At 47.7% G+C, this 26154-nt stretch overlaps 1 protein-coding gene across 1 annotated transcript; it reads right to left on the reverse strand.

The window, feature by feature from the left end:
- Positions 1-265: 265 nt before the first annotated feature.
- Positions 266-23933, reverse strand: OAS2 (2'-5'-oligoadenylate synthetase 2). Its single transcript, NM_001081773.1, is given in 10 exon segments — positions 266-1881; positions 3213-3451; positions 4585-4772; positions 5921-6203; positions 6982-7155; positions 11029-11170; positions 11688-11923; positions 12834-13012; positions 21800-22067; positions 23642-23933. Coding segments are annotated over 10 exon segments (2055 nt in total). The 5' UTR covers positions 23819-23933; the 3' UTR covers positions 266-1712.
- Between the last annotated feature and the right edge of the window lie 2221 nt (positions 23934-26154).

Here is a 26154-nt window from a genome sequence, read left to right on the forward strand (position 1 = left end):
ATGCAGAGGCTGGCTCACTCCTGGCGTAGGAGACCTTTGACCGGGCAGGGGCAGACAGGATTCTGTGTACGGAGGGAAAGAGACAGGAGGTGGGCGAGGTGGAGGAGTATGAGAGTAAGATCGTAGAACTATGGGAGCCAAGGGGCAGGCAGAGGGCTTCACTTTGGGAATGCAGAGAGATTCCGCTTCTAAGACTTGAAGGAAAAAGAAGGAGCTAATTGGAATAATCCAGAATGGTGGACAGAAATATGGTGCACAGAAAGCTGGATGAAAGCAACTCTTTTTAATTAAGGTACACTCACGGAGTGAGAGCTCAGCAAGGCGAGACTTTACAAAAAGAACTTGGCGGTCTTGATTTCAAGAGGGGTTGAAGAAACAAGGGAGGGAGCCGTGGGGACCGTCAATGGAAGAATGGATCTGGTTAGTCTTTTATATAGTGAACGGATTCTTTAAAAGCAGTTGCCAGATGACCTCTAGAAGCTTCTTCTAGCATTGGTATGCCAGGATTCTATGACTTCGGAGTGAGAACATCTCATTGACAATAGGATGCACCCCCGCTCCACAACTTCCTGGCGTCTGCACTGTCTAGAAAGAAAGAAATATATGTGCGAGAATACATATCCCAAGCAGTTACAACCATTGGTTAAAAGAGTCAGAAAAAAAAGGAAGAACTGTATCTGAGAGGGTCACTATTACCAGGGGGACAATTTTTGGGTGCTTGCTGACAGTGTAGATCCTGGTAACTAAAGCTGACCCCAGAGTGGGGGTGGGGTGTTCCTCTAAAGCAGTTCTCATTTGGGGGCAATTTTGCTCCCCATAGGACATGAGGCAGTCTTGAGGCAGTTTTAATTGTCACAACTGGGAGGGGCATCTAGTGAGTAGAGACTTGAGATGCTGCTCAACAGCCCCCCACAACAAAGGATTATCTGGCCCCAAATGTCAATAGTTGCTGAGGCTGAGAACTCTGCTTTGAAAGAACCTCGAGAAAGAACCTGGCGGAGAACAAGCAGACCTGGGGGCAGGTCTCTTGGTGGGAGGTGGAGCCGTGCACAGGTGTGGCAGGCACTCGGTTGGCTCACCAACCCTCATCCACAGTTGTCTTCACCCCCCTTTTTGGAGCCACTTTTATGTTGCGGGTAGCCATGTGAGTGTTCTGGGCAATGAAATGTAAGAGAATTTGCTGGATGAGGCTTCTCATAGGTGCCTCCCTCCTCCCTGTTCTTCTTGCCTGGACCCCGAACCCCGCCTGGAGCAGCAGTAGCCACTTTCAGTGCCATAAGGACTAAAATCAATACCTAAAGAGGGTGCAGCCAGAAAGAGCTGGGGATGAGTGTGTCCCCAAGGGACACTTTGTAGTGTCTAGACCTGCTGTTTTGATTGTCATACTGGGTGAGGGGTGCTGCTGGCATCTAGTGGGGATGCTAGATGCCAGGGAGGCTGCCCAGGACAGCCCCCATTACAAAGAAGTGTCTGGCCCCAAATGCCAATAGTGCAGTGGCGGATGGAGAAAGCTCGATGGAGCTGCTGGGTGAGTCCTGGTTTGCCTGCCTTAGGATTTCTCGTAATGGGCAGAAAAAACCAATTGTGTAAGTGTACGCTCCTGAGTCGGGTTTTCTGTTATTTGTGGCTGAATGAATTCCAAGTGGAAACTACAGCAGGAGAAGCTCTTTGGTTTAAGTCTGTCGCAGGGCACACTCCGGATGACATTTCTTTTAGATTATTCTTACGGGCACTTCCCACTTTTGTACGGGGTGTGCACTGCCGTCTTGGAAGCAGAGGGAGGACATCCATTCCGTAGCTTCTTTTGCTAGAAGATGCCAACACCAACGGTCGCCTCCGCCCACATCACCAGTGGGTTCGGCTGGGTCCAAGATCACGGGCCTATGCAAGGGATTAGGAAGCATTAGAGGGTGCTTTTCAGAATAGTGGCCTCAGAATTGGGGGTCCTTTCTACTCTCAGCAATAAAACAACATGCCCTCATATCTTAGATGTCAGCAATTCAAATGTACGATTGCAGGTCTAAGTAATTTCCTAGAATTAAATCATATTTGTCAAAAGAGTTTTGAAAGGGGCCAGCTGGGTGGCATAGTGGTTGAGTTTCACGCACTCTATTTGGGCAGCTGGGGTTCACGGATTCAGATCCCGGGTGTGGACCTACCCTACTCATCAAGCCATGCTGTGGTGGCGACGCACATATAGAGTGGAGGAAAGATTGGCATAGATGTTAGCTCATGGCCAATATCTCTCAGCAGAAAAAAAAAAAGCTTTGAAAACTGTTAATGATTATACACATGGCATAATATAAAGATCTTCTCCATGCTTTGTCAACTGAAGCATGATGTATAATTCAATCAACTGTAATGTCAAGTAGGGCACACCCCTGGTGGGTAACCCACCGGATCTGGTCCTCTCTTTCTTCTTCTCTGTTCTTTCTCAACGCTCCTGTCTTTTCCATACTTCCATTGTTTTTGTCCCTTGCTGGTGGCATGGAGCAGATACCCTAAGATTCCTTTCTATTCTTCTTTTTTTTTTTTTAAGATTGGCTCTTGAGCTAACATCTGTTGCCATCTTTTTCTTTCTTTTCTTCTTCTCCCCAAAGCCCCCCAGTACCTAGTTGCATATTCTAATTGTAGGTCCCTCTGGTTGTGGTATGTGGGATGCTGCCTCAGCATGGCCTGAGGTGCGGTGCCACGTCTGTGCTCAGGATCCGAACCAGCGAAACTCTGGGCCACTGAGGCGAGCCCGCGAACTTAACCACTCAGCCACGGGCTGGCCCCTTCTTTCTATTCTTGAAGGATAAAGGTTTTGTGGGATGTGGATCTGAAAGGGCAGATGAAACCTGGTCTAACAGAAACCCTGCAGACTAAATCGATGGGGAACGATAGCGTCATTTCTCAGGGACACCTCCCAACTTCCACACCACTTAGACCTGCTAATGAGTCCACGCTTTTCCTTCCGACCTAGAAACATAAAAGCAACTCAGGGACCCAGCACCTTGGTTCTCCCCTCTCTATTCCTCCCAGAGCATGTTTTCTCCTGCTTCCCTAGGACTCCACCCCTGGAGACTGGGTGGTTCTGTGGTTAGCGCAGTCCTCCCGCGGGGTCACATGAGGAATGATGAATCCTGACCCCGTGGGTGGAGAATCCAGGTCGCTGACACGGTGCTGCAGGAAATCAGGTTATGAGGAGGAGGGGGTAGGGTCTGGGGCACCTGGTTCTCTGCATCTGGGTCAGGAGGAAGTTCCTTATGGTCTCATCCTCGAAGCTGTAATTGACGGTCCAGAAGACGCAGAGCTGCTGATATTTTGTGACCAAATCCAGCACCGTCAGGAAACCTTCTGCCGTGTCGAACTGCGTCGCCCCGCTCCCACGCTCCCAGGCATAGATGGTGAGGAGCTCCAAGGCGTACTTGGGGGGCAGGGACCCCTTTTTCTTGAGTTTCCTTTCACACTGAGGGAAGAGTGGGAAAGTCAGATGAAGCTGGGTAAGGCAGGGAGGTGCGATGGGCTCAGCCAGAACCACAGAGACTGCATGTTAAGGACCGCTGGGGCCATGGCTGGGCAACTGAGTCACAAGATGCGGTGCTGGGGGACTGGTCTGCGGGGGTCTGAGCGGGGCGGGTTTGCAGGGGCTCACTCAGCAGCTTGTGGCCAGCACACGCAGGTTTTTTAGTGTGCTTTGGCCATATATGACTTCCCAGAGTGATGACCTAGGTACCATTTTCTAAAACCCCCGTGAGTCCTAATTATGGGGCCAGTTTCCCTATGTCCTTACTAATCCTCCAACACTGCTGGCTACCAAATGGCAGAGATTGCCACTTTAGATGAAGGCCTGAGGCTTGGGGAGGTGAAGTGACTTGCTCAAGGTCACACCGTAGCCCTGAACACTCTGAGTGCCCTGGGGCGGGCTGTAGAGCCATTTCTCAGATTTTCTGGGATGGAAGCCACAGAGCTCAGTCTCCATCTCAGGCTTCAGGGAGCTGGACACAGAAAGGACACATCGCAAGGAAGAGCTGATGTTGAGCTGGATGTTTGCTGCCATGAAGATCCTCAGACCACCCTGTGCGCCAGACAGTTGATGGAAGCGAAAGGAGGCTAACCAGCACAGAAAATGCAGCCTCCGGGCACGCCTGGTGCTCCGACTTGCCTTCCAAGAGAGTGTCTAATCAGTGTCTAATGGTGACGGGCACTGAGCGGCGGATAAGCCATGCTGGCGACTTGTAGGCATATGCAGATCCCAACTTCACCTGGCCTGCGTAGGCGGGATAACTTGGATTCCTGCGGAATTCTTTGGTCAGAGCAAAGGTAAAATAAGCCACGTGTAGCAGCTCTGATGGTGGGAGGTGCTCTACGCTTGACCCATCTTAGTGGGGTTCGGGATGGGAATTCCGCACAGATACCCAGGATTAAGGCAGGCAGAGTCCCTACTTGGGGGGCAGGGACCCCTTTTTCTTGAGTTTCCTTTCACACTGCCCCCAGCGCAGGAGGCTGTGGGCGCATGGAGCGCTCGAGAGGCGCTGGTTTCATGGCCACAGAGTCCTGATGAAAACCATAACCAGAGGGCTGGAACGAGAGCTGGCATACCTGTTTGTACCAGTGCTTCACCAGGCGGATTAAACTCTTCACTTTCGTGGGCCGGGAGTCAACAAAATTGCGCTGCAGCTCTGTGAAACAGGTGGAGAACTCTCCCCCGAGGGCGTCCGAGGATTTATACAGCTGGATGAGCTCAGCGTAGACCCTGGGGCTGGGTGCAGAGCCAGAATTCAGTTGACCTGGCATGGGGGAGATAGTTACATTATGCCTTAATATGTACAGAAAGTAATAGGTTTCAAAACATTCTTGACAAATAGAATTTAATTCTGGGAAATTTCTTTCAACTCTATTAGTATATTTGAATTCCTGATGTCTAAGATATTGGGAGCATCTCCAGAGTAATGAGATATTTAAACAGTTCTGTGATCTACAGGAGTACAGGTGGTACCATAAAAGTATTATCCAATATGGTAGCCACCAGCCAGTGTGGCTATTTGCATTCAAACTAATTAAAGGAAAATAAAAAAGGTTAGTTCCTCATTAGCACTAGCCACATTTCAAGTTTTCAGTGGATGTAGAACACAGATTATGGGAAATTTCCACTATCACAGAAAGGCCCTTTGGACAATGCTGATCTGGAGTTTGCAAACTATGGCCCCCAGGCTAAATCTGGCCCACTGCTTGTTTTTGTAAATAAAGTTTTATTGGCACACAACCACGCCCATTTGTAAAGGTGATATTGATGGCTGCATTCAGGCTACAATGGCAGAGTTGAGTAGTTGTGACAGGGACCTAATTGCCCTCCAAGCTGAAAATATTTGCTATCTTGCCTTTTACAAAAAAAGTTAGCCAGCCCCCAATCGATACTGTTATTTCCTCTCTGAGAGACACTAAGAACTATTCAGAGGGAAGGTGCCGTAGCTTCTTGATTCGGATTTGGGAAATGCCTGAAATTGCTGTGGTTTCTTTTAATACACCATTACGTGTTTGCCACCCGTGAATTGAATTTCTAAAGGAGATTTTTGCCTAAGATTGGAGGCGAACACCCAGATTTCCTGTTTTTGCCTCAGAATTCCTCCCCCAGGCTGTTGTTTACTTTCTTCCACTAATACTTGAGGAAATTTATCTAGAAATGTGCACAGAACTCCTGGATACCCCATTCTTTGATAGATACTGTGGATGATATCATGGGAGTAGAAGATGTGGATCTTGGCCATCCTTGGGATTCTTAAATGAGAATGAAAGTGTATACAGGTGTAAGGTATGAATGCCACCTGCTGGGGGCACTGGCCCCATGACTGAGTCCCATTGCTTTCCCTCCATCCCCTTCTGCCATCCCTCCAGAATCCGCGTTCCTCCTCCAGCGGCTGAGGTCTGGGGATCTTACCTAACGCATTAAAGGCAGGCAGCACATCAAAGTCAATACTTTCGTTGAGCTCTCTGGATTTCAGAGAGAAGCTCAGCACTCTGGGAGCCTTCCGCTCTGAAATCTCAAACTTCACTTCAAACTCCTTCTCCCGCTGACAGGCTTCCAGCTGTTTACGGATTTCCTTGATGATTCTCCATCTTTCCGTTTTCTGGGAGGTGTAGTTGTTAAGCGAGCTAAGGAAGACGATGATGTCGGCATCAGAGCCGCTCTTCAGAGCTGTGCCTTTGGCGGTCGACCCTCCCTAGTAGAGAAAGGCAAGTTGAGATATGGCATTTTCTAGACCGTGAGCCGCTCAGCCCTGTGGGCTGGTACCAGTTGGGCTAATTCATGATGTTGCCCAGGGTAGGTTCCAAGTTAGGGTCCAGTTAGGGCTGGGTCCAGAGCAGAGCGTTTCATTCTTCAACAGATGGAGGGAAGCGTGTCAGCCCATGGCCTTCGAGCCATGGACAAGAATGGTCCAATCTGCTGAATCTCTAGCTAGGTTGTTGGGGTGAATCGGGCTCTAGTCATGGAAAGAGGAAAGAGGTCACTTTTTGGATCAGTTCACACTGAGCTCAAAATCTGCAGTGGTTTGAAAGGTGGTCCCCCCAAAAGTTATGTCTATTGGAAGTGTGAGAGTGTGACATTATTTGGAAAGAGGGTCTCTGTAGGTGTAATTAAGTTAGGGATCTGTGGGCCCTCCAATCACAGGCGTCCTTAGAAGAGAAGAGAAAGAGAGAAGATAACAGAGAAGGTGATGTGGAGACGGAGGCAGAGGCTGGAGTGATGTAGCCACAGGCCAAGGACACCAAGGATGGCCAGCAGCCCTGGGAAGCTATCACAAGAGTCAGAAGTGTGTGGTCAGTGACACGAGCCATGCATTATCACCCACCACTGAACATCAGTCTCCTAGCTGCCCATCTCCCCAGCTGCGCTCCCTCATCCTTTTGCCCTCCAGCTTCTGATAGATGCGTATTGTAGAGGGACAATCCCGCTTAGTTCCCGCCCAGCATTCCCTTAAGAGAAGCGCCTCTACTCACCTTGACAACCTTCTGAACTTTTGTAGGTGAATGTTGAAAGCATTTTTCTTTAAGGAATATACAGATGATGTTGACAGCTTTCTTGACTTGATCTAGGAAAACTTTGTTGGGCTGGAGAAAGTCCATGATGAATGTATCTAGAAGATGGCCTGGGGTCACGTAGAGTGGCGCTGGCTGGGGAAGATGGAAGAGCCTCACTGTGAGTGGCCCCTGCCCGTTCTGGGCCCTCTGCCCGCCTCTCCCTCCCGCGCTCCAACCCTCATGCTGGTACCCCTGTCATCTTCGGTTCTTGCACTGACTTATCCCGAGAACAGACCTGAGAGTGTAGGGTGACACCCACAGCCCGCCAGAAACAAAGCCTCTGCTAGTTGCCCCTTCTGACATCCTGGGAGAGACCTAGATTTTTCTCCCCACGGGTTTGTAATACTCCTGGCTCCAAACTGCTCTCTGATTTCCACTTCTGGTTTTGGCATCGTCTACTAACGGCCAGCACCTTTTACTCATCTGTTCCTTCCTTATTTTCCCGTTTACTGTAGCATTGTAGATTTCTGAGGATCACATGAATCCCTTTTCCAGGTTCTATCAGCCTCCATTCAACACCATGGGCCCAGGTGGATTGGTTCCCAGGACCGCCATAACAAATTACAACTGGGGGCTTCAAACAGCAGAAATTTGTCCTCTCACGATTCCGAAGACTAGAAGTTTGACATCCAGGTATCAGCAGGGCCGTGTTCTCTTTGAAAGCTCCAGGGGAGGGTCCTTCCTGCCTCTTCCAGCTTCTGGTGGCTCCAGCAAAGGAGCTGCAGCGCTCCAACCGCTGCCTCTGTCGTCATGTGGCCATCTGCTCTCGGTGTCACAGTGTCTCTCCTTGTAAGGACACAGGCCATTGGATTTGGGGCCCATGCTAAACCAGGATGACCTCATCTTAACTAATTACACCAGAAAGATCCTATTTCCAGAGAAGGTGACATTCTTGGAACCAAGTGGACATGAATTTTGGGGGACACTATTCAACCCACTCCCCAGGCCTACCCCGGGGCATGCTGTCCCCTCTAAGCGTCCAGCAGAGAGGCTGCGCTGGGTCCAGAGGGGCTGTGTGTTCAGCCTGAAGGGACGGTTCTCTGCTCTCTAATCAAAGGGGACCATGGAGGCGGGGACCTCTTCACTCTCGTGCACCTGTGGTCAATTCTGGAAAGACACCCTATTCAGATTTCTTAGTGGGGTCTGATACCTGCACAGAAGCGCAGCTGTCTCCTCTCCAGTAGAAAAGTTCAGATGGTGGGGTCGTCCCGTGCCCCCCGAGGTCGTGACACCCCGCTTGAGACTGTGTCTGCTCCCTGTGCTACCTGTTAATGGCCAGTCTCCCCTGCGGGTCTCAGGCTGCAAAGGCAGTCTGCTTCCTGCTTGTGGGGGGCAGAATAGCGGCTGCCCGCCCCAAATGGCCACGTCCGAACCCCCAGAACCTGTGAATCGGTTGCCTTATATGGAAAATGGGACTTTGCAGATGCGATTAAATTAAGGATCTTGAGATGAGGGGAGTATCCTGGATGATCCAGGTGGGCCCCATGTCATTAAAGACTCCTTAAAAGAGAGGTAGGACGTCAGCGTTCTAGAGAGAGAAGCAGAGGTCAGAAGGAGAGAAGACAATACCGCTGGCTTTGAGGATGGAGGAAGGGGCCATGAGCCAAGGACTGCGGGCGGCCTCAAGAAGCTGGAGAAGACAGGAAGTGGATTCTCCCCTGGAGCCTTGTTTTATTAATTCGTGTTATTTTATGCTGTGAAGTCTCTAGTTTTTTTTTTTTTTTTTTCTTACAGCAGTAGGAGGAAACGAATATACTGCTCTGCCTTGATGCTGTCCTTTTGCTCACGAGCACAAACAAGATGGGTGGGCTCACCTGGGGGAAGGGGAGGGATGGGCAGCTTGAAAGTTGAAGGTCGACCTTGGCTGCCCTCAGATGTTGTAAGTGGACCTTGCAGTTGCTGAGGACAGTGTCCCCTTGAAGGCAAATTCATTGGCAGTACTGCCCCCTCCGCTGGGAAGAATACTGTGGTGTGTGTGAGCATGGGTGCACATGTGTGTGTTCATGTGTGTGTGCATGCCTGTGTGCACGCACCCTCCAGGGCCTGAACCACCTTATGTAGTGGTTCCTGGGCCTGGACTGCCTCCAACAGCTGTAGTAAGAGGGATGGTCTCATAGGCCTGGAAATAGAGGTTGATGGGGTGGCAAGACAGAAGGACAAAAGCAGGTATCAAACGCTACTTAGGAGAGGCGTGAGAACTAAATGCAGTGTGTGCTTCTGGGTTGGAAAAAAGTGGTTATAAAGTACTTTCTCAGAATGATTGGCAAAATCTGAAAATGGATTATATTTGGACAATAATAGTATATTAATCTGAATCTCCGGAATTTGATCATTACACGTGGTTACCTAAGAGAATGTCCTTGTTCTCTGAGATGCCTATGAAAACACGTAAGGGTACAGAGGAGAGGTATCTGGCAGCTGACTCTCAAATGGCTCGGTATGAACAACACTGATAGTGATGGTGATGATAAGTGTGTACACACACACACACACGGAGGCTGTATCATAGCAACCGTGGTAACGTGTTCAACATTCGGGGAGCCCGAGGAAGGGCACACAGGAGCTCAATGAATCATTCTTGCAAACTTTTCTATACATTTGAAAGCTTTTCAGAATAAAATGTTAGGGGGCAATAGTTTTTTAAAAAAAGCTATCTTAGGAAGCCAGCAAAATTGGGGTCAGGGAGCCAACACCAGGAGGCCAGCAAGAGGAGGGGCGGGGGGTGGGGCACAGGATACCGGCTCAGAGCATCACATTCCTTCTGGATCCAACTAGGGCTTCTCTCCGTGCACAGGTTCCTTCACTTCCAGGGCCCCATGAATTGGGTAAGCTCATTGACGCCTACGTTTGCATCCCAGATTTTTGCTTAATTGGCCTGCAAATTTCTGTGCAAATAGAATCTTGAGCTCTGCCCCCCATAATCGGGACATAAATTAGTCCTGCGTCTGTGAAATGTGGAATTTGGTTGACCCATCTGGCCTCACATGATACATTGGTCCCCACACCTCCACTCGGAGACCCCCAGGAAAGCTGAAGGATTCGGTGGTCAGACCTGAGAATGTGCTGGCTGGACTGCCCTCCTCGGATGAGCCCTGAGGGCACAGCGGGTTCCGTGTTGACTTGGGGGATGGGGCAGGGAGGGCAGGTGCACCTGTTTGCCCCTTGAGCAGTTCCCCTGTTTCCAGCCCCACTTCTCCCCCTTGCCCTACGCCTGCCTGGACGGAGCTCAGAGCCTGTCCCGGCATCAGCAGGCAGGACTGCCACCCACTTCCCTGGGGCTCCGTTTCATGTCACCACCTTCTCATCGGCTTTCTGTCTTACAGAAATTAATTGAAATCTCTTGTCTTCAGATGTCCCCTTTTCTCTTGGTTCCATCTTGCATGCACTTCACTATCATTTTCATAGACGGGGAGGCCCCAAATGGTGTGTTACGGATTGAATTGCGTCCCCTCAAAAAATATGTTGAAGTCTCCACCTCCAGGATCTGTGAAGGTGACCTTATTTGGAAATAGGGTCTTTGCAAGATGTAATCAAGATGAGGTCATTAGGGTGGGCCCTAATCCAAGAGAAGGGGGTCCTTCTAAGAAGAAGAGAGAGACGGACAGGCACAGAGGGAAGCCCTTCTGAAGACACACAGGGGGAAGGCCCTGTGACGATGGAGGCAGAGGCTGGAGCGATGCTGCCGCAAGCCAAGGATTGCTGGCAACCACGGGAAGCTGGAAAAGGCGTGGAAGGACCCCCCGCTAGAGCCTTCAGGGGGAGCGCATCCCTGCTAACACCTTGATCTTGGCCTTCCAGCCCCCAGAACTGCGAGAGAACAAATTTCTGTTGCTTTAAGCCCCCGGCACATGGTAGTTTGTCACAGCGGCCCTAGGAAACACACGGTGGGTTGGGTAGGACTGCAGTCGGTGTCCAGGGTGCCCTCCCTGCAGCAGGACACAGGCTGTAACTGGAAAGCCCTCTCACCAGAACATTCCAGGTTGGCCCATGTGACTCTCTCAGGCCGGGAGACGACAACCAGCTTTCAGCCGCTACTTTCAGCACTTGCCAGCACATCTTATCTCTGCTCACGTTATTGGTTGGGTCAGTTGGATCCAATATTACTGGCCTATGGATTTCATTAGATTAAAAATAAAAATCAGTTGGGCGGCTTGTGGAAGAAGAAATCCGTTTCGGGGAAAGAGGCCTAGACTGGACATCTGGTCACCTGGATTCTAACTCCTCTGGTTCCTCTCCATTGCTGGGGTGCTTTGTCTAAGATGCCCACCCCATGTGGTCCTGCTGGCTCTCTGCTTTACGGAGATGTTCCATTAACAACATAATAAAGTGGTCTCCCCTTCCTGCCAAACTTCTTCTCTCTTAGCCTCTCCCTTCCTTCTCCAGGGGAAGCACCTTCCTCGTGTTGGTTTTGGGGACAAAATGTGACAACAGTTTGGCATGTGAGTAGCATTGGTCAGGCTTCCCTCTTTCAGACAGGCCTCTCTTGGCCTCCTTCCCCACTGCTGCTGGCATACTGTGGGAGCATCTGTGGCAGGGGAGGATGGGGCGGGGTCCTCATTCTAAGCGGGTCCAGCCCGGCATGCAGACTAAGAGGTAAAGGGAGGGGGCCGTGGGAGGGTTTGTACCTGGACGATCGGAGCTGGCTCAGCAGCATGTTCCGGACAGTGTCATCCTCAAAGTTGTAGTTGACCGTCCAATAGATGCACAGCTTCTCCTGCTGCCTGATCAGCTCCAGAACAGTCCTGATGCCTTGAGCTGTATCGAAGTCTTCTTCTCCGCACCCCTGTTCCCAGGCGTAGACGGTAAGCAGCTCCAAAGCGTACAGGGGAAGCAGGGACGATTCCCCCTCCTTTTTCACATACTGTGGGAGAAGAAAAGGGCCGTGGCTAATTTGGGGACCCCGTTCCTCCCACGCCAGGGGTCTGAAATTGGGAAACCAGAATCTATAAAAAGTTGCTGGCCTCCACCAGCGACTAAAATGACACCACGCCTAAAATTCGATAGACTGACGATATCAAGTGTTGACAAGGATGGGGAGCACCTGGAACGGCCTTGCATCACTAATGGGAGTGTAATTGGGTACAGACATTTGGGAACACTGTTTGGCAGTATTTACTCAAGTTAAAAATATATATATATTCATTATGTACACACATATACATACATATGTATGCCATGTGTCTATGGATACAGGTATACCTACTAATTCGTATACCTTATAACCCTGCAATTCCCCTTCTGCATATTTACCCATGAGAAATGAGGGCTTAAATTCACAAAAAGACATATAGGGGAATATGCATAGTAACCAATTCATTATAGCCCCCATTTGCAGATGACCCAAATACCCATCAGCTGTAGAGTGGATAAATGTGTGGGATATAAATACAACGGAATACTAGAAAACAAGGAAAAACTGCAACCACATGGACGAACCTCTCACACATCTGTTGAACAGAAGGTGGCAGACACAAAGTACGTTCGGCAGGATTCCGTCGATATCCAGTTTAAAAACAAGCAGAATTAATTGGTGGCAGCAGATGTTGGCACAGTGGTTCGTTTGGGGGAAGCGTTGGCTGGGGGTGGGGTGGGTGGGGGCAGAGGCAGCCTGCTGGGGTGCAGGAATTGTGCCCTCTTTTGACCTGGGTGTTGTTTAAGAAGATATAAAAATGCTTTGAACTGTATCCTTAAGATTGTTGTACTTTGCTGGATGTAAATATCTCCATAAAAAGGAATGGGTGTCAGCCACAGATGTGCAGTTTGAAAATTACCTTCTCATACCAATGCTTTACCAAGAGGATCAAATCCTTCAGTTTTCTGGGACGGTTGTTGAAAAACTTCTGCTGGAGCTCTGTGAAGCAGACTGAGAACTCGCCGGGGCTGGCTTTTGTCATATCCAATGATCTTTTGAGTTCTCGGTAGGTCCAGGAGCTGGGATGCTCTCTCAAGCCTGGTGGGAAAGAGAAACACGGGACTTTTGGTGTTCGCATAACCTGGCCTCAGTGAGACAATGATGAAGGTCGGTTGTGGTTTGACGGCCCACGCCAACAGCTTAACCTGTACGAGGACCGGGGTGCTTGCAGAAAAGGTGAGGGGTGGCTTGCCCTGCCAGATAATAAAATGTAGTCTAAAATGGCCATCATGAAAATGATATGGTGCTGGCTTGAGACCAGATCAGCAGAACCCAACGGAGGGACAAGAAACACAATTATAAATGAAAAAGGGGGCATTCCAAATTAGTAGGACGGGATGGTATCTTTAAAAATGGTGTTGGGGGATCTTGTCAAGATGGCGCCATGAGCAGACATTGAACTCGCCTCCTCCCACGAACACAACCAGGTTACAACAATTTTTGGAAGAATTACCCTGGATTGAAAACTGAAAACTGGATAAAAAGAACCTCCACGACAAGGGACAGTCCTGACAAAGGCAGAAGAGGCAGTAAATCCGGCCGGAGAGGAAAAAAGCCACCTTTGGGAGCAGTGGAGCTTCTCAGCTGGCCAGGCGGGAGCCATCCTAAGGTACGCAGCCCTCCCTGGAGGAGTGAGGTCTGGAGCGGGGGCGATACTGCTATAACCATCCTTCGGACTCAGCCCAACTGAGACGGGGGTCTTACTGTCTGGCCTTGCTGGCTATTAACTGCAGCGAGGACATCCCCAGAAAAGCTATCGGCTGAAAGCCAAAAAGACCCAAGTCTTAAAGGGCCCACGTGCAAACTCACTCATTGCAGCAACCTAAAATCACCAGAGAGAAGGCTGACTGTCCTTTGGTGAAACAAGACTCACCTGGTGGGCTCTGGGGGCATCTTGGTGAGAGGAGGATCCTCTCCGGAGACTGAGACATTGGTGGGGGCCAAACAAGAGAAGCCCAAAGAGGCCCACACCAAGACATATTATAATCAAAATGTCTAAAATTAAAGACAAAGAGAGAATCCTAAAAGCAGCAAGAGAAAGGCCACAAGTGACATATAAAGGGAAGCCCATCAGGCTATCAGTGGACTTCTCAGTCGAGACCCTACAGGTGAGAAGAGAATGGGACAACATATTTAAAGTGCTAAAAGGAAAAAACCTACAGCCAAGAATACTCTATCCATCAAGGCTGTCATTCAAAGTGGAAGGAGAGATAAAGAGCCTCCCAGATAAGCAAAACTTAAAGGAGTTTATCACCAAGAAACCAGTTCTGCAAGAAATGCTGAAGGGACTTATTTAAGTGGGAAAGCAATGACCACAAATAGAGATTAAAAAAATTATCAAAAAAACCCAAAACAACAACAACAAAAAACAGGCAATAAAATCACTTTTAAGGTAAAAATATAGTAAAGGCAGCAGATCAACTACCTGTGAAGATAATATGAAGGTTAAAAGACAAACGTACTAAAATCACCTATTTCAATGATAAGAGGGTAATGGATAGACACACACTAAACAAAAGACTATATATGGTGTGAAAAACATATAATGTGGGAGGAGGGGAGTGAAAAAGTAGAGCTTTTAGAAAGAGGTCAAGCTAAAGAGTCTATCTACCCAATATAGACTGTTATGTGCATAGTATATTAAATAGCATCCTCATGGTAACCACAGACCAGAAACCTATAACAAGCAGGAAAAAAGTAAGACAAAAGAAATCAAACATATTACTAAAGATAGCCATCAAACCACAAGGGAAGAGAGCAAGAGAAAAAGCAAGGAACTGAGAAGAACTACTAAAACACCCCAAAAAAAGAAAAAGTGACAAAATGGCAATAAATACGTATTTATCAATAGCTACTTTAAATGTCAGTGGACTAAACGCTCCAATCAAATGCCATAGGGTGGCCAACTGGATAAAAAAACAAGACCCATGTATATGCTGCAAACAAGAGACACACTTCAGACCTACAGACACTCACAAACTGAAGGTGAAAGGATGGAAAAAGATATTCCATGCAAATGGCAAAGAAAAGAAAGCGGGGATAGCAATACTTATATCAGACAAAATAGACTTTAAATCAAAAACTGTAATAAGAGACAAAGACGGGAACTACACAATGATAAAGGGAACAATCCAACAAGAAGATATAACACTTGTAAATATCTATGCACCCAACATAGGAGCCCCTAAATATATAAAGCAATTATTAACAGACATAAGAGGAGAAATAGACAATAACACAATAATAGCAGGGGACTTTAACACTCCGCTTACACCAATGGATAGATCATCCAAACAGGAGATCAATTAGGAAACACTCGCCTTAAAGGACACGTTAGACCAGATGGACTTAGTAGATATATACAGAACATTCCATCCAAAAACCACAGAATACACATTCTTTTCAAATGCACATGGAACATTCTCCAGGATTGATCACATGTTAGGCCACAAAACAAGTCTCAATAAATTTAAGAAGATCGAAATAATACCATGCATCTTTTCTGACCACAAAGGTATGAAACTGGAAATCAACTACAGAAAGAAAACCAGAAAAGCCACAAAAATGTGGAGATTGAACAAAATGCTACTGAACAATGATTGGGTCAATGAAGAAATCAAAGAAGAAATCAAAAAATTCCTGGAGACAAATGAAAATGAAAACACGACATGCCAAAATCTGTGGGATACAGCAAAAGCGGTTCTATGAGGGAAGTTTATAGCAATTCAGGCCTACCTCAACAAAGAAGAAAAATCCCAAATAGACAATCTAAAAGCGCATCTAAAGGTACTGGAAAAAGAACAACAAACAAAGCCCAAAACCAGCAGAAGGAAGGAAATAATAAAAATCAGAGCATAAATAAATGAAATAGAGACTAAAAAACAATAGAAAAAATTAATGAAACCAAGAGCTGGTTCTTCGAACAGATAAACAAAATTGACAAACCCTTACCTAGAGTCACCAAGAAAAAAAGAGAGAAGGCTCAAATAAATACAATCAGAAATGAAAGAGGAGAGATTACAACGGACACCTCAGAAATACAAAAGATAATAAGAGAATACTGTGAAAAGCTATACGCCAACAAATTGGATAATCTAGAAGAAATGGATAAATTCTTAGAAACATACAACCTTCCAAAACTCGACCAAGAAGATGTAGAAAATTTGAATAGACTGATCACCAGTAAGGAGATTGAAACAGCCATCAAAAACCTCCCAAAAAATAAAAGTCCAGGACCAGATGGCTTCCCTGGTGAATTCTACCAAACATTCAAAGAAGACAATACCTCTCCTTCTCAAACTCTTCCAAAAAATTGACGAGGAGGGGAGGCTTCCTAACTCCTTCTACGAAGCCAACATTATCCTGATTCCAAAACCAGACAAGGACAACACAAAAAAAGAAAATTACAGGCTAACATCACTGATGAACATCGATGCAAAAATCCTCAACAAAATACTAGCAAATCGAATACAACAATACGTTAAAAAGATCATACATCATGATCAAGTGGGTTTCATTCCGGGGATGCAGGGATGGTTCAACATCGGCAAATCTATCAACGTGATACACCACATTAACAAAATGAAGAATAAAAATCACATGATCATCTCAATAGATGCAGAGAAAGCATTTGACAAGATATAGCATCCATTTATGATAAAAACTCTAAATAAAATGGGTATAGAAGGAAAACACCTCAATATAATAAAGGCCATAGATGACAAACCCACAGCAAATATCATTCTCAACAGAGAAAAACTGAAAGCTGTCACCCTAAGAACAGGAACCAGACAAGGATGCCCACTGTCACCACTCTTATTTAACATAGTATTGGAAGCCCTAGCCAGAGCAATCAGGCAAGAAAAAGAAATAAAAGGGATCCACATTGGAAAAGAAGAAGTGAAACCGTCACTCTTTGCAGACGACATGATTTTATATCTAGAAAACCCTAAAGAGTCCACTAAAAAACTTTTAGAAATAATAAAGGAATACAGTCAAGTTGCAGGATACAAAATCAATGTACAAAAATTGGTGGCTTTTCTATACACTAACAATGAAGTAGCAGAAAGAGAAATTAAGAATACAATCCCATTTACAATTGCAACAAAAAGAATAAAATACCTAGGAATAAACTTAACCAAAGAGGTGAAAGATCTTTACACCGAAAACTATAAAATATTGTTGAAAGAAATCGAAGAAGACACAAAGAAATGGAAAGATATTCCATGCTCTTGGATTGGAAGAATGAACACAGTTAAAATGTCCACACTTCCTAAAGCAATCCACAGAGTCAATGCAATCCCTACCAAAGTTCCAACAACAGTTTTCGTGGAAATAGAACAAAGAATCCTAAAATTTAGATGGAACAACAGAAGACCCCGAATAGCCAAGGAATCCTGAGAAAAAAGAACAAAGCTGGAGGTATCACACTCCCTGATTTCAAAATAGACTACAGAGCCATAGTAACCAAAACAGCATGGTACTGGCACAAAAACAGACACACAGATGAATGGAACAAAATTGAGAGCCCAGAGGTAAACCCACACGTTTATGGACAGCCGATATTCGACAAGGGAGCCAAGAGCATACGATGGAGAAAGGAGAGTCTCTTCAATAAATGGTGTTGGGAAAACTGGACAGCCACATGCAAAAGAATGAAAGTAGACCATTCCCTTACACCATGCACAAAAATCAACTCAAAGTGGATTAAAGATTTGAATGTAAGACCTAAACCATGAGACTTCTAGAAGAAAACATAGGCAGTACGCTCTACGACATTGGTCTTAGCAGCATATTTTCAAGTCCCATGTCTGACCGGGCAAGAGAAACAAAAGAAAAAATGAACAAATGGGACTACATCAAACTAAAAATCTTCTGCACAGCAAAGGAAACCATCAACAAAACGAAAAGACAACCTAACAATTGGGAGAAGATATTTGCAAACCGTATATCAGATAAGGGGTTAATATCCAAAATATACAAAGAGCTCATGCAGCTCAACAACAAAAAAAACCCAACAACCCAATTAAAAAATGGGCAAAAGATCTGAACAGAGATTTCTCTAAAGAAGATATACAGATGGCCAAGAGACATATGAAAAGATGCTCAACATCATTAGCTATCAGGGAAATGCAAATCGAAACTGCAATGAGGTATCACCTCACTCCGGTCAGAATGGCTGTAATTAACAAGACAGGAAATAACAAATATTGGAGAGAGTGTGGAGAGAAGGGAACATTTGTTCACTGCTGGTGGCAATGCAAACTGGTGCAGCCACTATGGAAAGCAGTATGGAGTATCCTCAGAAAATTAAGGATAGATCTACCATATGATCCAGCTATTCCACTGCTGGGTATTTATCCAAAGAACTTGAAAACACAAAGGCATAAAGATACCTGCACCCCTATGTTCACTGCAGCATTATTCACAATAGCCAAGACATGGAAGCAACCTAGGTGCCCATCAAGGGACGAATGGATAAAGAAGATGTGGTATTTATACACAATGGACTACTACTCAGCCATAAGAAATGACGAAATCCGGCCATTTGTGACAACATGGATGGAACTTGAGGGTATTATGCTGAGTGAAATAAGTCAGAGGGAGAAAGTCAAATACCATATGATCTCAATCACAAGTAGAAGATAAAAACGACAAAAAAAAAAAACCCACATAGCTTTGGAGATTGGACTGGTGGTTACCATTGGGGAAGGGGGAAGGGGGGAGGGGGGAGGGCAAAAGGGGTGATTAAGCTCACATGTGAAGGGATGGACTATAATTAGCGTTTGGGTGGTGAACATGATGTAATGTACACAGAATTTGAAAGATGATGTACATCCGAAAAAATAAATACATAAATAAAATTTAATGGAGCCTTAATAATTAAAATAACTATGGATCAGAAAAAAAAATGGTGTTACCCAAGTTGGTACACACCCGGAGGAAAATAAAGTTCATGTCTCACATACAGTGTATTCTGCCATTGAGCCCATCCTGTGAAGGCTGTGTTTCAGAGACAAGGGTTCAGGCTCTCTGAGGGGGCAGGCCAGGTGGAGGCAGGGCCCTGGAGGCTGGCGATGGAGGCCAGTGGGCAGGCGCAGTCCCTGCAGAGCTGGACCCTGGGAAATGGGGTGATGCACGACAGTGCTTCCCAAACTGGGGTTCCTATCGGGACCCTGGAACAGAGGCCCAGGAGCCTCCCGTGCCGATGAGCCTGGGCCTCTGAGTTCCAGATCCGCTCTGCGGGAGAGCTGATCCCCAAGCGGAGAGAGCTCGGGCCTCCGTATTTTCACTAGGTTCCTCAGTGATTCTGATACCCACTGAAGTTTGAGAACCACTGGTGTGGGGTGAGGAAGCCAATGCAATGGGAGAGATGTCAATAGGCCACAGGAGTTCATCAAAGGGTTTCCATTCTTGCTAGCCGAGCTCCATGTTTACAAACACCCTTAGATAAACAACAGGAGATGGTAGCCAGCTTGTTCTTTTTGTTTACTGACTTCCTATCATCAGCCAGTCTCAGTTCTGGGCACTGGGCATGCAGGGAGGTTGAAGGAAAGAGCATGGCATCCTTCTCAATACTGGCAGTAAGGTAGCTAACGTTCGTTGAGCGCTTCCTCCACATCAGGCACAGTGCGAGCGCTTCAGATACAGTGAAATACAGAAGCCACACACACTCTTAGGTGGTTATTGCAATGAACTGCTCATTTACAGGTGAGGAAACTGGCACACCAGGCAGTCAGGTAAATAGAAATCCCACTTTGGGTCAAAGACCCGGGGAGAGAGCAGTGGTGGCACACAGCAGTGGAGAGAGAGGTAGAGTTGGAGGAAGCCTGCCTGGAGCTGGTGTGGAGAGCGGGCCAGACTACGACCACCTGGTGGCAGCTTCTGGATACTCCGTGTGAGGAAGAGCTTATTTCTCCTGTCACACCATCCTTGCATGAGGGTGAGCCCAGCAGAGGGTGCTCTGGCCTGGTCTCCAAATGCCATGCTCTGAACAAGATGAGAGAACATAGGATTTCCTACGAATTTTGAGTCACACTTTGTCTCTTCACCTGACTCCCGCTGTTGTTTGAGGCAGGCATGTACACTCAACCCTTCTCCTCTTAAAGGTCCTGCAATCCAGCTGCTTCTAGCTTGATCTTACAGTTGGCAAAAGTGGGTGACTAGTGGGACCAAGGGAAGGACTCAGGGCTGCCTAGTTTCCAAACTGGTGCATTCTTCTCTGACCTGGGTCACTTTTCTGTGAATGTGAGTCATTAAGGTGTGTCTGTGTCACCATCTTAAAGGCACCCCTGGCCTGGGGCTTAGAAGACCTCTGCTTTTATTCTAACTCTGTCAGTAACTGGCTATGTGGCCCTGGGAATAGTCCTTTCCTTCAGTTTCCCCATTTGTTTAATGAGGGATGGAATTTCATCCCTAGCATTTAAGTTTGCGATTGTATATGTACCTGTGCTTGAGACTAAGCTGTGACTATCCCAAGTCTTATCCATCCACCCATACAATCAACCATCCATCCAGTGATCTGTCTGGATCCATCCATCCATCCATTCATCATCCACCCATCCATCCAATCATCCATCCATCCATCCATCCATCCATCCATCCATCATCCATCCATCCATCCATCATCCATCCATCCATCCATCCATCCAATCATCCATCCATCATCCATCCATCCATCCATCCATCCAATCATCCATCCATCCATCCATTCATCATCCACCCATCCATCCATCATCCATCCATCCATCCATCCATCCAATCATCCATCCATCCATCCATCCATCCAATCATCCATCCATCCATCCATCATCCATCCATCCATCCATCCATCCATCCATTCATCATCCACCCATCCATCCATCATCCATCCATCCATCCATCCATCCAGTCATCCATCCATCCATCATCCATTCATCCATCCATCCATCCAACTATCCATCCATCATCCATCCATCCAATCATCCATCCATCCATCATCCATTCATCCATCCATCCATCATCCACCCATCCATCCATCCATCCAATCATCCTTCCACCCATCCATTCATCATCCATCCATCCATCCATCCATCGAATCATCCATCCATCCATCATCCATCCATCATCCATCCATCCATTCATCCATCCATCCAATCAACCATCCATCTAGTGATCCATCTGTTCATCCATCCATCCATCATCCATCCATCCAATCATCCATCCATCCATCATCCATTCATCCATCCATCCATCCAATCAGTTGCTCGTGGACTTTAAAGGCTCTTGGTCTATGCTAATCCAAATTCCTAGTTCAAAACTAGGGCCTTGCTTTGATGTTCACCTGGTGAGAAGGCAGACTCCAAATGCCTGCCCCAGCTGAACTTTTCCCAGATGTGTGCCCCATCCTCTTCCTCTAACCAACATTTATTCTAGTCTAAATCCCCAAGTGTGGCCCACAGACCAGCAGCAGCATCACGGCACTGTTTAGAGACACAGAATCCCAGGTCCTGCCCCCAATGTTCTGAATCAGAAGTTGCATTTTAACAAGGTTTCCTGGTGATTTGTGGGCATGTCACAGTCTGAGATTTCCTCTAGATTCTAGAGTCTAGAACGTTTTCTCCAAGGTCAATTAGGAGATGGGGGAAAAGTTCTAGAGAAGAGAGTAAGCCCAGGTAGGAGAGACCTCCTGGCTCGAAGGTCTATGGTCCCCTACTTTGGAAAGCACCAGTGGTATCCCCAGCCTAGAGGACCTGCATAGCTGCCCACCACCCCTTTCTTTGGCTTTGCACTCTCAACAAACTCCTCCAGATCTGTGCCTGCCCCCATACACCCAGGAGGGCTCACCCAGAGCATTGAAGGCAGGCAGCACCGCAAAACTGACGCTTTGCCATCTTGTGAACACCTTGATGATGAGCCCACCGTTGGGCCTCTGGATCTCTATCTTGGCTACCAGGTCTGTGGACTGATAAGCTTCCAGGCACCTGCAGATTTTGTTGAGGATTTCCTGTTGGCTTCTCTTCTGATCCTGGAATTTTTCAAAGTGACTGACGAAGACGACGAGGGTACCATCGGAGTTGCCCCGTAAGACTGTTTTCCGTCCATAGGAGCCACCCTGTCAGTGACGGAGAAGATGTGAGATTCTGGACCTATGGGGGTCACAGGGCACCCCAGCATGCAGTAGTATTTCTCAACTCCAGCAAAAGCCCCAAATGTCACCATAGTCTTAAAATTGAGTGACAGGTATCCATTTGTCCACCCAAAGACCTGAATCAGGATGCCCATAGCAGCACATTCCATACTGGCCCCAAACTGGAGGCAACTCAAATGGCCATCAACGATAGAATGGACAAATGCGGTGTATCCGCACAATGGATACACGTACAACAAGGCAGCGATTCACACCACCTGCACATAATGACGTAAATTTCATAAACAGGATGGGTCACAAAAACCACACACTAAAGCCACACAGTGCATGATTTCACTTATATAGGGCGACCAACCTGTCCAGTTTATGGGGGACAGTCCCAGTTTTAGCACTGAAGGGCCCATGTCCCAGAAAACCCCATAGTCCCGGACAAACTGGGATGGTTGGTCACCCTACATTTAGAGAAAGTTAAAAATCCAGTGAAATGAATCTATGCTGTTAGAAGGCAGGAGAGCGGCTGCCTGGGGTTGGAGGTGTGACTGTCGGGGGTCCAGGGGCTCTGGGGGTGAGAAGGTTTGTTTCTTGATCTGAGTGTAGGTTACACATGTATGTTGTGTGTGCCAATCCACCAAGCTGTGCACTTAGAGCTCTGCAGTTTTCTTATTGTATGTTTTCTTTTAACTAGGAAAAAGTTAACAATATTGAGAGGCAGGATTGCCTGGTGGTTAAGCCCGCATGCTCCCAAGCAGATTGCCTGGGTTTAAATGCCAGCTCTGATGCCTGCTATTAACTAATTTCCTCATGCCTCAGTTTCCTTATCTGGGCCAGGGAGGGGGACACCGAGTGTCCAGGTGTCTTTGTTGCTAGGGCTACTGGGTGTGTGTAAGGGCAGAAGCCAGGAGCCACGTGACAGCAGAGACGTGGGAAGCCGGGCGCTGGAGAGCATGGGGGGAACTCGAACCACACCCCTCCCTCAGCTCCTGGCAGCTTCCCAGCACCATTTCCTCCCCAAAGGTCTAGAACTTTCCGCCTCAGCCCCGGGATTCCTGCCCATAGCACTGACCATTGCTAACTGATGAGAGCTCCCCACCCCCTTGCTGTTGAGCAACCAGAGGTACCTTGGGTGGCTTTACTGAAGTCCTCCAGCCTCAGTTTACTTCCCTGTAATACGGGGACGACAGACACAATAGTAGTGAGTAATCACAGCTAATTTATTGAGCACTAACTATGTACCAGGCTCTGTGCTAAAAACACCATATGCCTAAGTCTCATAACACCCTGAGGTGAGTACTATTCTCTCCCATTTTACAGATTCAGAGACTGAGGCACAGAGAAGTTAAGTAACCTGCCCCGGGTCACACAGTAGTAAGGGACAGAGCTGGCTCCCGAGCCCCTGCTCCTGAGCTCTACCCCATCTCCCATCATCTTGTGTGCCCAGGCCCTGGCACATAGTAGGTGCTCAGCACCAAGTCTCCCTGCCTTCCGGTGGCCGTGGAATCTCTTGGCTCCCAGAAACGCAGCCCCAGCCCTCCACTCACCTGGGCCACCCATTTCTCCAGGGTGAGCTGCTCGGCTCTCTGCAGGGCGGCGCAGATGCCGGTCACCGTCCAGTCGATCCGTGTCTCACATTCTTTATAGGGCAGCAGGGACTCCTGGATAAACTCATCCAGTTTCCGAGCAGACACTTCGTACAGATGGGACTCCCAGTTTCCCATCGCGCCTGCTGGCTGCTGGGGTCACAGCTAATGGCAGAGCAGGAGGAGGAGGAGAAAGAGAAACTCCTGTGCCTGGAGCGGGAAACCGAAACTCAGAGCGCCTCAGCTGACTTCCTGGATCCGGAGTCCCACCCACCCCCTCAGCGGGGGGTTTACAGCCCTGCTGTTCCCAAGGGGCCCTCCAGTCAAACTCGCAGCCTCCGCAGCCCGACTGGGAGGGCTTTCACGTGCTAGAGCTGCGTCCTTGAGCACACTGCCTGCCCCTTCTGTGCCTCCATCTCGCCAGCTATTAAGCAGGGGATGACAACAGTACCTCTCTCGTAGGAGCAACGTAAGGATGAAATGATACCTGCAAAGCACTCGGAAGGGGCCAGCACATGGCCGAAGCTTTACGAACGTTTGTTAAGCAAATAGCATTTTACAAGGGGTAAAGGTTGTCTTTTGAGCCTCTTTCCCTTTTTCTCTGTTCTCAGTGGCCTGGGAACTCAGAGTCAAGGAGAGCAGCGAGGAGAAAGAGACCCGGGGCGGGGACTGACTTGCTCAGGGACGCCCAGCAAGGCGAGGGCTGAGCCACACTCGGGTTTCACTTCTGCCACTGAGCAAACACAGGTCTGGGGGTGGGGGGTGGGGGTGTCAGCGGCTGGGAGCTGCTGTGTACTCAGTTCCTCGGTATACGTGTGGACACCTGCGGGGCCTCCTCAGGCACTTAGCCCACCCAGCAAGGAGGGAAAACAGGCCCAGGCGCCCCCAGGTCAGAGGGAGACAGATGGATGGGCAGCGCTGTGACAATGAGACTGACTGAGGGCTCCCCCCGGCTGCCTCTGCGCAGCCACACTAAGTAATACAGAAGACAAAGGTCTCTGCGGTGTGGGAAGAGGGGCCCTTCTCCGCTGTGATCATTAATTTTGTGAATCACCTTGGCTGGGCCATGGTACCCAGATGTGTGGTCAAACATTATTCTAGATCTTTCTGGGAAGGCATTTTTTTAAAGATGAGATTAATATTTAACTCAGTACACTCTGAGTAAAGCACATGACCTTCCATAATATGGGTGGGCTTCATTCAATCAGTTGAAGGCATTAATAGAAAAAAGTACTGACCGCCCCTGAGAGAGAGGGTAGGCCACCAGCAGCTGGCTTTCAGCCTTGAGCGGCAGCATCACCTTGTCCCTGGGTCTCCAGCCCCTCAGCCTACCCTGCAGAATTTGGACTCGCCAAGCTCCACAATCACGTGAGCTCATTCCTTAACATAAATCTCTCTCTCTCTCTGACTTTAGATACATCCTATTGGTTCTGTTTCTCTGGAGAATCTTGCCTCCTACACTTGCCCGATAAGGGTCCTTCCTTGCCCTTATCTGAGTTTTACTGCGACACCTAGAGGTAGACTGAGCTGAGGCCATAAGCCTCCTTTTCTAGATGAGAACATGGTGCTCAGAGAGGTGAAAGGTTTGCCCAAGGTCACACAGCCAGTAAGTTGTCTGGCTAAGATCTAATTCTACACTACCTGATTGCAAAGCCTGTGCTTTATTTCTTATTATTTTTTAAACACTTTATTTAGAAATAATTTGAAACACAGAAAATTTGCAAGATGAGTACAAAGACGTTCCTTATGTCCTTCACCCAGATTATTCCACCACGTCTGCCCCTTATTCTCTCTCTAGGCACATCTTATCAGTATTATTATGGCTGAGTTCCCAGATACCCGCGGCCCTGACGTGCACACAACCTCCTCCATTGCCAGCATCGCCCACCGTACATTTGTCACAACTGATGAACCTGCGCGGACACACCATAGTCACCCAGACCCCTTACTCTTAAATACCTCAATGTGGATCCCCTAAGAACATGGGTATCTTGTTCTGTAAACGGAGCAATGATCTGATTCAGAACTTTAACACTGACATAATGCTATCATTCCTTACAGCATGTATAACGAATATATTCTTACCTTCAAATTTTCCCAGTTACTCTAACGCTGTTCTCCGTAGCATCCCCTCCGTCTCCCGCCTAGGGTCACATGTTCTGTTTAGTTGTCATGTGTCCCAAATGGGTTCCCTGGGAAGCCCCTGGGAAAGGATGATGGCTTTTTGGAGGAAATTCCCTGTGGTGTAATTGTCCATCCTTGAAGCATCCTCATGTGCAGATTGAGTAGTTCCCTGGTCTGTGGCCCATCTAGTCTGCCCCCAGGGGTGCTATATTTTATGACCAGCTCCTTAACTCTCTGTGGGTCAGGCCCTCCTGGCTGCCCCTCAACCCCACCACTCATTAGGAGAATTGTGTCCATCCGTGGGTAAGAGTTGCCTTGTGGCTGCTATTATCTCAGGGTTCTACCATCCC

Source organism: Equus caballus, chromosome 8, assembly GCF_041296265.1.
Source record: "Equus caballus isolate H_3958 breed thoroughbred chromosome 8, TB-T2T, whole genome shotgun sequence".
Classification (NCBI taxonomy): Eukaryota; Metazoa; Chordata; class Mammalia; order Perissodactyla; family Equidae; genus Equus; species Equus caballus.